The sequence below is a fragment of the Cygnus atratus genome, chromosome 5 (assembly GCF_013377495.2).
Source record: "Cygnus atratus isolate AKBS03 ecotype Queensland, Australia chromosome 5, CAtr_DNAZoo_HiC_assembly, whole genome shotgun sequence".
NCBI lineage: Eukaryota > Metazoa > Chordata > Aves > Anseriformes > Anatidae > Cygnus > Cygnus atratus.
The window spans coordinates 38,057,323-38,071,622 of NC_066366.1; the positions used below are offsets into that span (position 1 = coordinate 38,057,323).

At 45.1% G+C, this 14,300-nt stretch overlaps 1 protein-coding gene across 13 annotated transcripts in view; it reads right to left on the bottom strand.

Annotated features, from left to right (window-relative positions):
• The window catches only part of BRSK2 (BR serine/threonine kinase 2), a 304,035-nt gene that overhangs the window by 80,848 nt on the left and 208,887 nt on the right, over positions 1-14,300 (bottom strand). For all 13 annotated transcript variants that reach the window (XM_050710756.1, XM_035539109.2, XM_035539111.1 and 10 more), the window contains exons 4-5: positions 14,156-14,296; positions 4,055-4,171 (exon numbers count right to left, since the gene is read on the bottom strand). In XM_050710756.1, the coding sequence (XP_050566713.1) occupies positions 4,055-4,171; positions 14,156-14,296 (258 nt within the window). The remainder of the gene's footprint in view (positions 1-4,054; positions 4,172-14,155; positions 14,297-14,300) is intronic.

The window sequence follows — 14,300 nt, forward strand, 5'->3', positions numbered from 1 at the left end:
TCCAAATACCCTGAGCTCAAAGAGAGCCAATGACCAATTCTAATGAGAACAGGTGCTTTTTTGATGTATACAGACAGCCAGTGGGTCTACAAAGTGTTTCTGGGAATTGCTACGGAGAGCTGAGAGCAGAGGAATGCACGGTGCTGGTGTTGGAAGTTGCTGTTTTCTCTTCCATCATTATGCCACCGGCAGGCACAACGGCTTTCTTCTCACTCAATAAAATTAGAGGTCATAATCAGCATTGTTCTCCCACAGGCACACAGCTTTCTGGATCAGGCCAGGGTTTCCCTACGGAGACGCTGCTATGTGGGGAATGCTGCACATACACCCAGTTAATTGTGGGCCTGCCAGCAGTGGTGGCAGTCTGTGTACCAACTGCCTCTTTACAGATCAGGTCTGATGCTACAGCAAGCTACCTTTATATTGGCTTTGTCTTAGCTCTCAGTTGTTTGGGATAGAGAGATTTGGAGGCAGCACAGAGAGCAGTTCTGCTGTGGGGTTCTCCCATCTCCTGGCAGCCTGCAGCAATCTCCTTCCAGTGGGACGCGGCGTTTCACAAATGAAATGAAGTGAGGAGATGGCAAAAATGTGCTTTGTCAGCTTTCTGTAAGGAGCAGTGGGGAATTAGGAAGGATCATTACAAAATCCCAAGAATTGTACCTCAACAGTATTTCCCTCAATCTTTCAGTTTAGCAATGAGCCCTCTTTGTTCAAGAAAAGAGAACAAGGCCCAGAGAATTTCCCAACCCTTCCTACTTTTCCAAGACTCCTTTAGAAATGATTGCAGTTTATGTTCAGAGCAACTTGGGCACTGCAATGACTCGTTAAGATGAAGAACTGAAGCACAGAAAGGTAATGTGTCTTGTCTAAGACCACCCTGAATGCCTGCAGCAAAGACAGAAATCAAGCTCAGATCACCTGGGTCCCAGTCCAGAGGTTTAACCGTAAGACACTCATTCTTCTTGCCTAGTGACAAGTCAGGAGGGATTGGATAGCATCTACCATTCCACAGCATTGCAAGGCAGCATGCTGGGAAGAATCACTGTGAAAAGAGATGGGGGAGTGCCTCTGCATGCCACTGCCTGGAAGGGTAAAGAGGAGGAAGAGTCGACAAGTTCTGAACTAACAGAAGCAGCATCCTACCACATTCTCTGCTTCCTTAGCAGTCTGCTGTTTGCTCACAGAGCTGCTCCTGGAGGGATGCACAGACTCGTCCTGTTACTTGGGCATTTCAAGGACCATCTCTCCATGAGACTGCCTTGTTGTGTAGTTTCTGCAGTAAGCAGAATTATTCATACAGCTCCTCTTCCATTCAAAGGTCTAAAGATGCATGTTTAAAACTACAGTTTGTTCCTCTGTGCTGTGTATACACAGGATTTGTGCAATACAGGATTCTAGTAATGGCGATTCATCACAAGCACGGCCTGATTTGCAGTCTGCCAGTGACAAATGATGTCAATGAAACAGCCAGTCTGTCCTTAGCTCTCTCTCCTACACAAACACAACTGGACTGAACTTTTACCACTTTCTCCAGGTAGCCATTGATACTACAGAAAACCATGGTGACTGATCTAAGGAGTAGCTCCCATCAGACTGACTCTGTGGTTTGCTATTTGGCATATCTCAGGCTGCGTGAATATCTTGGTGAGGCCCGCTGAGGATCTGGGATGACCTAAAGCCTATCCAAACTTTGGACTCAGCAGTTCACTTGTGGCAGCAATGGATTTTTGACTGCACTGTAACTGCTCTGCTGTACTGACGAAGTTCCTTGCATCATGCTGCTACACCCCAGCTGATCCTCCCACTCTGCCTGACAGAAATACCTGGAGACTCCTTGCCTGACTGTCAGTGCAAGTGTTACAGTTTCATCTCATTATCGGTGTTCACAGCACAGATAAAACCATTCTGGAAATTAACTTCTGGGTGCATGGAGGAACATCTCATTAAAGCTCAGTATCTCAGCCATGATTCGGTCTGTCTTGCTCCTTTTCATGCTGGCTCAAAGTACCAGCTACAAGGGGAGGTGAAATTGTTGCCTCAAAAAGCTCTGAGGTTGGTTACTCTGCTCTCCAAGGGAAAGGGAGTCATAACTGGATTGCCTTTCTTTGTGAACAGTGTGGCACACTGTTATATACTCCTCCCTTCCTTCCTCCCTTCACCCCCCAAACCAGATAGATCACAAGACACCAGTACCAGCCATGCTGGGCTCCATGCCAGGAGAATTAATGAAGTGGTGTAATAGCTCACATGGAGGCCTAGTGATTGGCACCACGCTTAAAATGCATCTGCAAGGCAGGAGATCATAGTGTTGCTGCTGTGTTCTGTTTATTACAGGCACGTCTCTTCCGTTCCATTGATTTCTTTATTAACGCGTTTTAAGGCCGCATCGTGGGGGCTGGCTCTGCTTCAAGCATGGAGGCTTGAATTCCAGCACTGTTTATGGAAAAGAAATCTCCCTTTGAGATTCTAGACTTGGATGACAGAGCCCACTGCTAACAAGAACAGGAACCCTACCGAGAGGTTCCCAGGGAGTCTGAAAAATCCTGCAGGGCAATGTGAGACTGGGTTGGGTTTTATACTTCTGGTTGTTTTTTTCAAGGAAGGAAGGGAGAAAATGTTCTTTAAAGAGTAGAGAGGCTTTGTGGTAACTGCAGTGAGGACTTCATTTCTTAGTCTAGAGGGGAGGTTTGAAAGCAGCTGCAAGCAACAGATGTGCAGACTCATAGCTCCCTGCTTCTCATCTGCGCTGTTAAGAGGTCAAATCTTGCCTTGACACAGACAGGAAGGAACGGGTGCATCTCAGTGTTCTCATCAACCACCATTCGATCACATCGTCAGCTTCAAACAATTTTGCAATCCATTATTCAAGACCTGGAAAGCAGAGCCATACAGCTCAGGACTGAGAGGCAGTGGCTGCGCTGTGCAGGGAACCAGGACGGCTCCATGAATTGCCTCGCCTCAGGGCACAGACTGAAAAAACACAGACTGTAGCAGGCTGAGGATGGAGATGGGCTGCAGTCATCAAATTTACACTGCCAGGGGCCAAGAAGAGTAGATCTATACCGGAGGAGATGCAAAGCTGCTGGTACTGCCTGCAACTCCAGTTGCTGAGCTCACGGCTATTACAAATTCAGACGCCACGAAAAGCTGGCGTAGTGGTGCCAGGCTGCAGCAGCTCGATGCAGCTGCTGCCCTGCCACAACGCACTGCAGCATTACAATGCACAGTCAACGTGGCATAGGGCCATGGCTGCGGGGGGGCTGTGGTCCTATGGGTGCCTGCAGTGTCCCTAGAGGTGATGGGGATCAGAGGGTATTGCCCCTCAAGAGCTAGCCCTGTCCCCAGCGAGGCACCAGGGCTTCAGTTGGCTGTTGGGCTTATTGCTGGCTCCCTTGGACATTCCTAGAAAGCTCCTGCTGGCAACCAAATTAACATGGAAGTGTTTTTATACTGCCCCTGCAGTATTCCTCCAAGCAGCCTCCTTTGTATCTGCATTCATGCCCTGCTTGTAATTGCAAAGGAGCCTCTGCTGCCTCCCTGTCAATCCTGGATGTGAGCCGAAATGAAGCAGAGTGGAGCACAAACAGGAAAAGCTGAAAGCAGGCAGCCTGAACGCAACACACAAATTCCATTTCAGATCTATTAGATTCATTTTTTTTCTACCCCCCAATATTTTTAAAGCCACTTCTTAAAACAGCTACCACTACTGCTTTAATTTCCCAAACATATGTCCAGTGAAGGCAAACAAGCCAGCATAGGCAGATGAGTCCAAACTTGAAAGCTTTGATTTTTATATCCACATATGACATCTACAGAAGCCTACTTTTCACTGTGAAACACTTAAAAAAAAAACAAAACACAAAAAACCAACAACAACGAAAACACTTCTTTTAGCTAACTTATACACTACATACATTTTATCAATTTACTAACTTCCTAGGAAATAATGAGTCACAGTGTAAGCTTGCAGGTCTTCCTCAACCCCCCTGCTATTGACAACTTTTATGTCTGGAATCCACCACTGATTATTTGCAATATGTTCTGAGACACTCACCCACAACTGGTTTCTAACAAGCTGTCCCCAACCTGCAGCGATGCCATTCCGAAGTCTGCTATCCGGATGTTGTTCTTTTCATCCAGCAGTAGGTTTTCTGGTTTTAAGTCCCTGTGGCTGCAAAGAAAGGATAAAAATGTGACTTAAATTATCCCTGACAGCTTTCCCACTCCAAGACTTGTTTTTTTATCCAGTATAGCATCCAACCTATTATATTTTAATTGATTTCATTCTTTTTCTCTCCCAGATAGGAGAACACACATATCCAAGATCCAATCTTTGCAATACTCTATCTCCCAAATGCCCACTCCTGATGAATGCAAGGCTTGAGACTGCACTGCCCTGATAGGAAATGAATATCTGCACCTTCCAACAATATCAAGATAATTTGAGGGAGGAACTGAGGGAAATCAGAGGAAATTTTCAGTTTGGATTTAGAGCTGATGTATTCCATCAAATGCCAACTCCTTAAGGTAGGAGTGAACATCATCAGTGTATTCTGTCAACAACAGGAAACAGGATTAGTGATATCTAGAGGAGAAAAAGCAGACTTGTTAAAGCTGCTGCAGAAAGACCCTATTAGGAATTGTTTACATAGGGATATGGCTTTGAAATCATTTCGGGCAGCTAGTTCTGATGGAGAAACCTCTTGAGCCCAGCACTGCTTATAACTGAGGGTGTCAGCACTGCTAAGGAAGAGAGAGGATTGCCTCCTTTCAAGCAAAGCTCAATTTTCTTATTATTTGGCAACATGGGAACAGCCAGGCAGCCACGCCGCTGTAACATGGTAAACATTTAAAGCAGGATGGCAACTCCTGCTTTAAATCAAAGCAATTGCATATTGCCTAATTTATTAATTTCCATTACCCAGAGCCAACACCACCATGCACCCGTCTGCTTCTTAGAACTCAAGTACTTTTGCACAACTGTTACATTTACTTGATTTTATATGCACAGAGAAAAACGTTGTACAAAATTTGTGATGATTTTGCTTTTTTTGCTTTTTATTTGCAACTCTTCGAGAGTCACAGAGATGAGAGAAGCACTTCAGGCAAGCTGGAGAAGCAGCTCTTCTCTTGTTTTTGTTTATGAGAAGGCAAAACGTCCGTCTTTGATGTTTTGCTTGATAAAAGGTGCAAATCGGAGAAAACTCTTCCAAGGCAGAGCAGCGAGTTCAGGTACTCAGTTTCAACACAAACCTGTTGGAAACGGCTGATTGACAACACGTGTGTCAGGCAAACAACAGCCATTTGCTACAATGGTTCGGTAAAACAGCCGCCTGCCCAGAAAGTGAACTCTGCAGAAGACCCAGCATTAGCACAGCCTAGTGCAGCGACACCAGTAGCAGAGCTCTGCCCTATCTTTATGCCATTTTCTCTTCACCTCTAATTACATCCTCTAGCACTGCTCATGCACACAAGTGTAACTCTACCCCTAAACACCTGTAAAGGCGGTCAGTCTGTATCCTCCCAGAGGAACATACGGAGCATGACAATGCCTTGGAAATGATCTCTTATCTGAACAGAAGTCTGGAATGATCAATCAGAGACAACTTGTAAATAATGCAGGCCAGCTCTATGCAAAACCAGAGCATGCTGTAATAGGACACTTGGCGAGTGTAACGGATAGAGCTAAAGGAGGCTTCCAGCAAAATAGCACATGTTCCAAACAGATACCGGCCATTTACCTTATCACTGAGTCCTAGGATTGCTCTTCCCTTCCTTTTTTAAAGAGCATAAAACTTGGTCTCCAGTCTTGCATAAACATGATGAACCCTGCATGTTAATGCTGTCTTGTTAACCATGAGCAAACAATCTGGTAAATAACTCAGCGGCATGATTCAGATTTGTGAATATTTTCATCTGAAAAAGCAAAAGGTACTCTATAAAATCTCTCTTTCTTATAGAAATCAAAGTTTCAAGGTACCTGGGGAGAGAAGACTCATCCATCATGCAACAAATACCAAGACAGCCATACCTACTTGACAAAAAAAGTTGGGGATGAGTGACAATGAAATGTTTCAGGACTGGGAATGACCAGTTAGTGGTCAGGAAAAGAGGCCCTGAATGCCCTCGCCAAGGACAGCAGTCCTGGACAAAGGCAGAATTTGGCGACACCTGCCAAATCTGAACATGCTCCAGCCCCCGCAATGAAAAGGACAGAAGAGCCCACCGTCCTAAGGCAAGCTTGGAAAACCGGACACTAATGAGATGGTGGTGTGTGATTTAATCTTTCCTCCAGCAGACATCCTGGGCAGCTCTCATCTTACAACTGGTTTCACTAATTGGGTGCTGGGAAGACCTCATCTGACCAGGGGGATGCACAGAAGTTCTCTGGTCTGAGTACTAGGGCCCAGTGGCAAGTAGCAATTCCCTGTAAAGTGAGCGGTGCTTGCCTGATGCTATGAAACAAGAAACCTCCCCATAGTGCAAGCTGAGTGTGTGACCTTTGCTTTGTGCGGCTTTTTAAATGGTTTTGGTTGTTTTCCAGTCTTGGTGACCGCTCCTGGCCAAATGCTGAACAGACGCATGGTGTGGATGCTGAGGGTGCTGCTGTCCATGCCTGTTAGCCTGCAAGGAGCAGCACTTGCTGATACTGTAGATGTGATGTTCATTCTATAGCAGGCATCCCGCTGCCTGCCTAAAAAGATTGCAATTCTTTGCTCATCCTAAAATCGTACAGCTTTATTTAGAGAGAAGGAAGAGCATTTGAAGGAATGTCTGTTCACCATGGCTGGAGCGAGTCTCCTCAGTGCTGGTGGCCCTGCTCTTTGCCTGGTCAGCTCTCAGCCTGCTAGCTGGTAAGGTCAGTAAGGATGCCAACTAACTAATGCCAGTCATATCGACAGTTTCTTTAGGAACAATACTAATGAAAAACTGAAGCTCCTCTAAAGTGGCAAATAATTTTTATTTTTGGAGAGCCGCGGGAAGAGAGAGAGGATAGAGGATGCCTTCATCCACACTCCAGATGTGAAGTAAGCTCCACCTCGCTGTGCTGTGCAATGCTTTGTCCTGAAGAGTCAGCCTACCTGGGCTGATGGAGCTCTTTGGGTAGAGGTCCTGGCCCACCTCACAGAGACCATTTTGAAAGCCTTACATTGGACCTCAGGATCGGTGGGACTAGGATGGTTGGATAATGTGTGTGGAAGGAAATCTGGAGTGGCATCAGCCCTTAAAGTTTTGGTTTTTAGTCTCTAGACTCTCGCCAAAATAAAACCAAGGAAAATTACCATCTTTTCTCTATAGCCCACACAGCAGAGGGGAGAGCGTGGACTCTGACAAGAATTGAAATGTTTCCTTCTGACTGGGCACTGAAATACCTGAAATTGCAGCTCTCTGACCCTCCCCATCCCTCCTTTAACACAGTCCCTAGTGCCAGGCATGGATGGTGAGCACAGGAACCCATGGCAGCCCTGAGCATTTTTTGTTGTGGCAGCACTCCTCTCCGGATCAGGGTGCCAATGGGATCAGGCAGTGCTTGCACATTCAACCACAGGAGAATTTTATGCCCCAGATGGAAGTTTTCTTCTAGCTGGGACATTTCCCTGCTATCTATCTTTGGACCATTTTGAATTTGAGGAGCATCTTGGGGATGGTATTGAGGCCAGGAGCCTGCACCAGAATGGCAGAAGCAGCATCCCTGCCACTGGGAATGAGACCTCCTCTCTGCATTTGCATTTCCCATCTCTGCACTGCCAGCTTTCCAAAGGCCAGAAGGAAGGGAGAGGAACATATGGGAATAGGGAAGGCTTGTTATAATTTACCTAAGAGCCCAGCCACCCGGACGGCCTCATGCATTCATATTTGGAAAGAATTCTCTTGTGCCAAAACAAAACAAAACAAAACACAAAAATCCCACTGTATATGGTAATTACTTGGCATTAATGGAACATTGCAGAGTAAACGCCTTTACTTTGGTCCCTTTCCAGCTGATCTCTCTGGCTCTCCATGTCTTCTATGACTGCATCAACTCCTCTTTTTGCAGGTGAACAGAGGACTCGTTACCCTTTCATTGTTCTAAAGGTGGTAAAGCTGTGGGGGCTTCAGCACATGGCTGGGAAATAAGAATAGAAGAAAGCAGCTCCTTTAGTGACAAACAGGCAAACTTTCCTCTTGAGTCCTGCGTATGCTGAGAAGGCACACAAAAGGAAATGCAGCCCTGCAGGAGAAGTCAGTGTGCCCCTGACCCAGGGTGGCCACAGAGTGCCCAGAGCTCCTCGCCCAAGACAACGGAGCGGGAAGTCAGCTCCACCAGCCTGCATGCAGCAGGCTTTTGAAGGGAGAGCCTGTGAGTGAAAGGGAGCCATTGAACACGCCATGACAGGGAAAGTACACACTGTCAGGCTCTCGGCATCATCCCTCTTTTACATAATGCAACAAAAGCTTTACAGTTCCCTTGCAGCACAAGATGAGGAGAGGGGGAGAGAGAAAGAGAGATTTCTGAAAAAATGGTCCCGTGGAAATTGGCACAGATCTCATAGGTGGTGCAGAGAAAATGAAAGGCACGCACATGCATTAACGTGTTCCAGCTTCCCACTCACACGCTGGCCAAGCTTCCTTTCTGGTCGCTCCCAGTGATGCTATTCAGCTTCCTTCACTCACCTCTACAGTCTGTCCTCCTGCTCTGGGGATATCCCCGTAGCTGTACTGCAGGCAGTCACAGCACAGTTAAAAAAGAGAAGTAAAACAACCACCTTCTCCCCATCACCTAGGGTTGGCAGAAGATTTCTGGTATAGAGACAGATTCAAGATCTTGGATTCAAAGAAACTATGTCACTTGGCACGAGATGATGAACTAACCCATTATTTTAAAGTGATTTTTGAGCTGAAACGTTCATATCAGTTTCCATGACGACTCGTTGTAGGTCACAGATTTCTAACCCAAGAAACCTCCTAATTGGAGTAGTTGCAGGTCATTTGTACTAATCAAATTGTTGGCTACTTTGCAAATGCTTTTCTTACTGACCCCAAACTCCCAGAAGGGCACGACCACAGAATAATTGTTCTGCAGTATCCTCTTAAAAGTGCTTAGCACAAGCCTGATGTGATGCAAATAATTTACCAGTAATAATTAATAGTATGAGAAGCAGTATTTTTAATTTTCATGAGCAGAAAAAGCCTTTCATCTTATTTTCTCTTGCTTCTGCAAATGAGATCCAAACGTGTAACTTGCATCTACCTACAGAGGAATCTTTGTTTAGAGTCATGGTTGCTATGCTCAAATTTAGGTATTTTTTTTCACAGAATCCTGCAGAACAAGTAAATATAGTTATAGCTAGGAAAAAGGACAACATCTATAAACATATCAGGAGACCTGAAAAAGGGCTTGAATGCCTGAAACCCTGTCTGCTTTTTATACAATTATTTCCACTGATCTATTAAAATATATTACCCCTCCTTGAAAACCTAGCCTCAAAACATATACTCATGTATTCCAAAGCCAGAGCCAACTGTCAGGTCTCATCACTACAAATGTACTTGCCAAAGACTGTTACCTGGTTATGCTTACAATAAGACTATGCCATTTTTGAGTTTCCAGTGGCTTACGTAAAGAAATAAACTTACAAAAATACACGTCCTCTGACTTTAGCTGAGCTGGTAATTTTGCCTGTAACATTGCAGCTGCTGTACTTGATGTTTTTTCTCCAGTTTCCTGTACACGGAAAACATGAAGATTCCTCACTGTTTGGAGTGAGTCTCAACCATAGACCTGCAGCTCCTAGATTCAGGCAATGACTGGCAAATCTCAGCACTCAACAGTAGAAAAAGGCACCTTTTGAATTTGATAGTCTGAAAGAAAACTTCAAAATCTAAGGGCTCAAGGACCCCAAGAAGAAATAACAGAAACCAACGTTATTAAGTTTTGTGATTTCTAACACAGTGTCACATCTAGAGGCCCTGTGTCATGATTTCAAAGTGTCCAGCTGCAGTAATCTTAATTATTCAGCAGACCATCTCTGCACAACAGTGTAGCATCCTCCTTCTAAAAGAAGCAAGGCAAAGCTGGAATCACTAGGAGGGTGGGACTATCTAACAGAAAAGGTTTCTCATGGCACCTGGCATTCCTCGGCTTTCTCTGCTTCTTGAAGACATTCCAGGTTTCTTCCTAAAAGCGTGCTTCCTTTATTGACAGTGCTCTGCAGCTCCTGCCTGCAGTAATATACCAGAGATTTTGGCACTACCGCTGTGAAATCTTGAAGTGCTATTTTATAAGGAGCCATTTCCCCTCCTGCACCAATGGGAAGAACACCAGGCGAAGCCAAACAAAGCTCTTATTCATTGCCTTAGCCCCCTAAGTCACACACCCCCATGCGTACGCAGGCACACACAGACACACTCCAGCGAGAGCCTTGTGCGTACTCAAGCAGGCACAGCCCCAGGCAATGAAAGGAGAAAGGGCCCTCATAATTGCCATTTATCAATATTCATAAAGAACCTGCCTTAACCCCCCTTGTGCATACTCGGGGAAAAAAAAAAGAAGAAAAAAAACACAACACAAAATGAAACCCAACCAAAATAAAAATAAAATGAAATAATAATCTTGCTGCTCATTACCGCAGGGGATTTCCTCTCAATGTCACCACTGCCCTGTGCAGTAATTGGCATTATCTGTTATCTCTGAAGCCATAATAAGGTTTGCCACGGGGCATTTTCTGTAATCATATTTTTATTTGTCAGCTTGTGAGATACAGGCACTGAATATGAGCTTGACCAAAGCACAAACCCAACGCACAAAATCCGGCCGCGGCCAATCCCGGCGTTTGGCGGTGATGTCACCCACAGCCAATGCGGCACCCGCCAGCTCCCCCTGCCCCGCGCCCACCTCCTCCCGCGCTGCAGCATTCCCTTGCTGCACCTAACAGCCTCTTCCCGAGGAAAGCAAGAATTTGAGACCTACCCCAGTACGTGCTCCTCTACTGCTTTTTGCAGAAAATATAGGCGGTGCTCAATTAGCTGAGAGCTCTGGACGCAGGCTATGCAAAAGGGCTATTGATTTGGGGCATCCAGCTGAGACAACTTACAGGTCCTGACATAAGAGAGTAGGCACCCAGCATTTGGTAGCCTAGGAAAAAATTATTAGCTACATCCAGAGAAAACCTCCCGAGCTAGAAAGGTCTGACACCAATGCCCAAGGGACCCCAGGTTCCTCTGCCATTTCTTGTACCACCTCTGAGCATGCCTACACTGTGTGCTGCAGCACAGAGCCCTCGGAGCTCGCTGAGTTGGGAGCAGAAGCAGTGATGCTTCATCACTGAGCTCACTGATCTGCTTGCTAGCTCGGGCAAAGCACCAAGGTAACACACACACACTGTTTGCAGGATGCCACGTAATACCTTGGCACAGCACTATCTGTTTTGTTTTTAAATGGGTGCTATGCCACCCATGGAAGCCCTGAGAGAACCCTCCAGCAGGTTACCTGAGAGCTTCCCCCCATGGCCAAATGCACCACGAAACTCCATAAGTAACTGCACCTCGGAGTGAGCTACCTCAAATCTTTGTCCCCAGTTTCCACTAAACAGAGTAACAGAAAGCTCCTGCATTTTTTTAAAACAACATCCAAACACACTGAAGCTCCAAGTCTATTTTGCTTCTTTGTCTGAGCTGCTTGTTTGGAGACACCTTCTCAGACACAGGTGATCTCTCCACACAGAAGCAGAAGTCTTTTATTGACGGGAGCACTGGGGAATCCTTTCTGATTCTTTGATCCAGAATTCTGACGCATCAACACATTTTGAGCAGGGAAAGCTGAATGTGGTTACTTACTGCAGTAAAAGTAAGCCATGGATATTTCTGTGTTTTGGGAGGTAATGGAAGACAATCAGATGATGATATGGGTCTGGGGACACCAGGCTATCAATCTATCCTGCCAGTGGGTTACAGGCACCCACGTTTAGTCATTAACCAAAGCAGAAGCCTTCATTTTTCAATGTGGTCATAACTGGATAACCTGGCTGATGAGATGATTTGTCATTTCACTGCCCCACGACAGGACAAGGTCAGGCTTCATTGCTTAGGAAAGCACATTAACTTTTTTACTCACACACACATGCACACAAATACATTTATGCATGCTCTGATTTTCAAAAAGGGTTTAATGACAACTGTTCAGAATATCACCCAGAGCCTAGCATAACACAGACCACACAAGACTCAGAGTGACCGGCAGGGAAGGAGAGCTTATGATTTACTGCTAGCTTATTCAGCACTAGATGCTAGTCGAGTGGGAGTTGGGAAGGAGACAGGGGATTTACTTCTAAACAAGACTACTGTCCACAATCCAATATATTTAATAGAGGAAAATGGACTCCTCAAGAGAGACGTGCACTCTGCCTTGGAAATTCCACATCCCCTTAAACCTCCAGAAGTGCTTGTCTGTCATGGTGACAGCCTTACCGTGATCCTCACTCAGTTTATTAAAGTCAGACACGTCAAGAGGTACCCAACACAAGCCCAAAGGACTGGCGTGCATGTGTATATACATATGCTTTCTGAGAAACTTCTATCCCAACTGTGAATCACATTTCTCTGGCATATTCATTCAAAAGAGCAAAATTACTTTTCTTCAGTTGTAGTTAAACATATTTTGAGTGTTCTTGGATTGGGTATCTAAGTGTTAAGCCAAGTAGGGAACAGAAACACCTATGTATACAAACCACTGCCCGGTCAGAATACATAAAAAGTTACACTTGTACAGCCTACGAAGGATTGTATTGATTATGAGAAGGTCATGATCCCTCAAACCAGTTGATTAGCAGGGAGGAAAAATTGTGGAATTCATAGAACAAAACTCCTCCAAGGTATCTGCCAACAGAGAAAACTTAGATCCTCTAGTCAGGGCAAACAACCTGCTCTCAGTTTCTCTGGAAATTTCTCTGGCTATTATAAACCTGCCTGTGCCAGGTAGGCATTGTCCTCAGGACGTTCCCACCCAGACCTACCGTTTTTGGACTGCTGCTTCCACTAACAGTATACTCTTCTTAATATGTCCTCTAGAAAGGCTCTTATTTCCCTTTCCATTTATTAGAAATATGCTCTCTTTCAAATTAATATTGCATGTTGACTTGAGTCAGAGGCATAAAGGGAGCAGGCTAAAAGACCGAGCGAAATATTTAGGCATCCATTTTTGCTGCAGCCATTTGTGCTGCAGACATCTGGGTTGGGAGTTCGCCACACAAAACTGGGGGTACAGAAATCACTGTATGGTTACCGAGAGGTAGCCACATGGTGATTATGCAAATCCTTCTGCTGCAATATCTAACAGCAGCCCTTGGCCTCCTGGAGAGGGGAGGTCTGTGGCTGGCTGTGGCTATGGAGAAGCAGCCACGCAAACATAATGTAAATGGTATCCCCCAGCCAAGCTAACTGGGGGGAGCTACATTTCTCAGAAATAAGCAGGTCAGCAGCTGCACAGAAACTTCGTGCTCAGACTGATCATAACAACTTAATTCCAGTATAATTTAAATTACCTAAACTTGCTGAAGATGAAGTGGAAACTAGTCCAATGTAAACCACCACCTGAATGCACAGGTTAAACCATACTCGATGGTTAAATCGACTGATGGAGCTAGTTAATATCAATTGCAGTCAGATCAAGGAAGTTCTTCCCTACTGGAAAGGAAATTAAAGGCAAAAATGACTCAAATGCCCAGAAGGGACTCAGTCAAAGTTGCCAAAAGCCAGCGGGCTTCCAAAAACTGAAGGATGCCATAAAATGACTTGTCTGTATTGGTAACTGTCCCAAGTTTCTTCAGGGATTCATTTTGAAATACTGTTTGTAATTCTCAGTTATTAGCAAGTGCCACCATGAACGATGGAAATTAAACAGCTTTTCCCTGACGGTTTTGGTTTTCCTGGTTAAAGCATTCCCTGTGAATGAATTCTCTTCCAGTGAGAAATGAAGGACAACGTACTCCATGAAAGGTCTCTCTCTCACTGGTGCAGTCTCACCGACAGCCACGTATTTAAAATATGCCAGCACTTAATGCCTTTAGAGCTTTACAACATCAGTTACTTAATAGTAAATAAAAGTGTCAAGAAATAAGATGCCTTTAACACGTGCTTTTATGAACAGGTAACACCTGCTGGAAATGGCTGTACTCACCATATTGAATGACTATGGCAGAAGTCTAAAGCAGAGATGATTTGTCGGAAGAACTTCCTGGCTTCTTTTGGTGTCAATCTTCCCTTTTTTACAAGATAGTCAAAGAGCTCCCCACCTGACACGTGTTCTAGCACCAAATACCTAG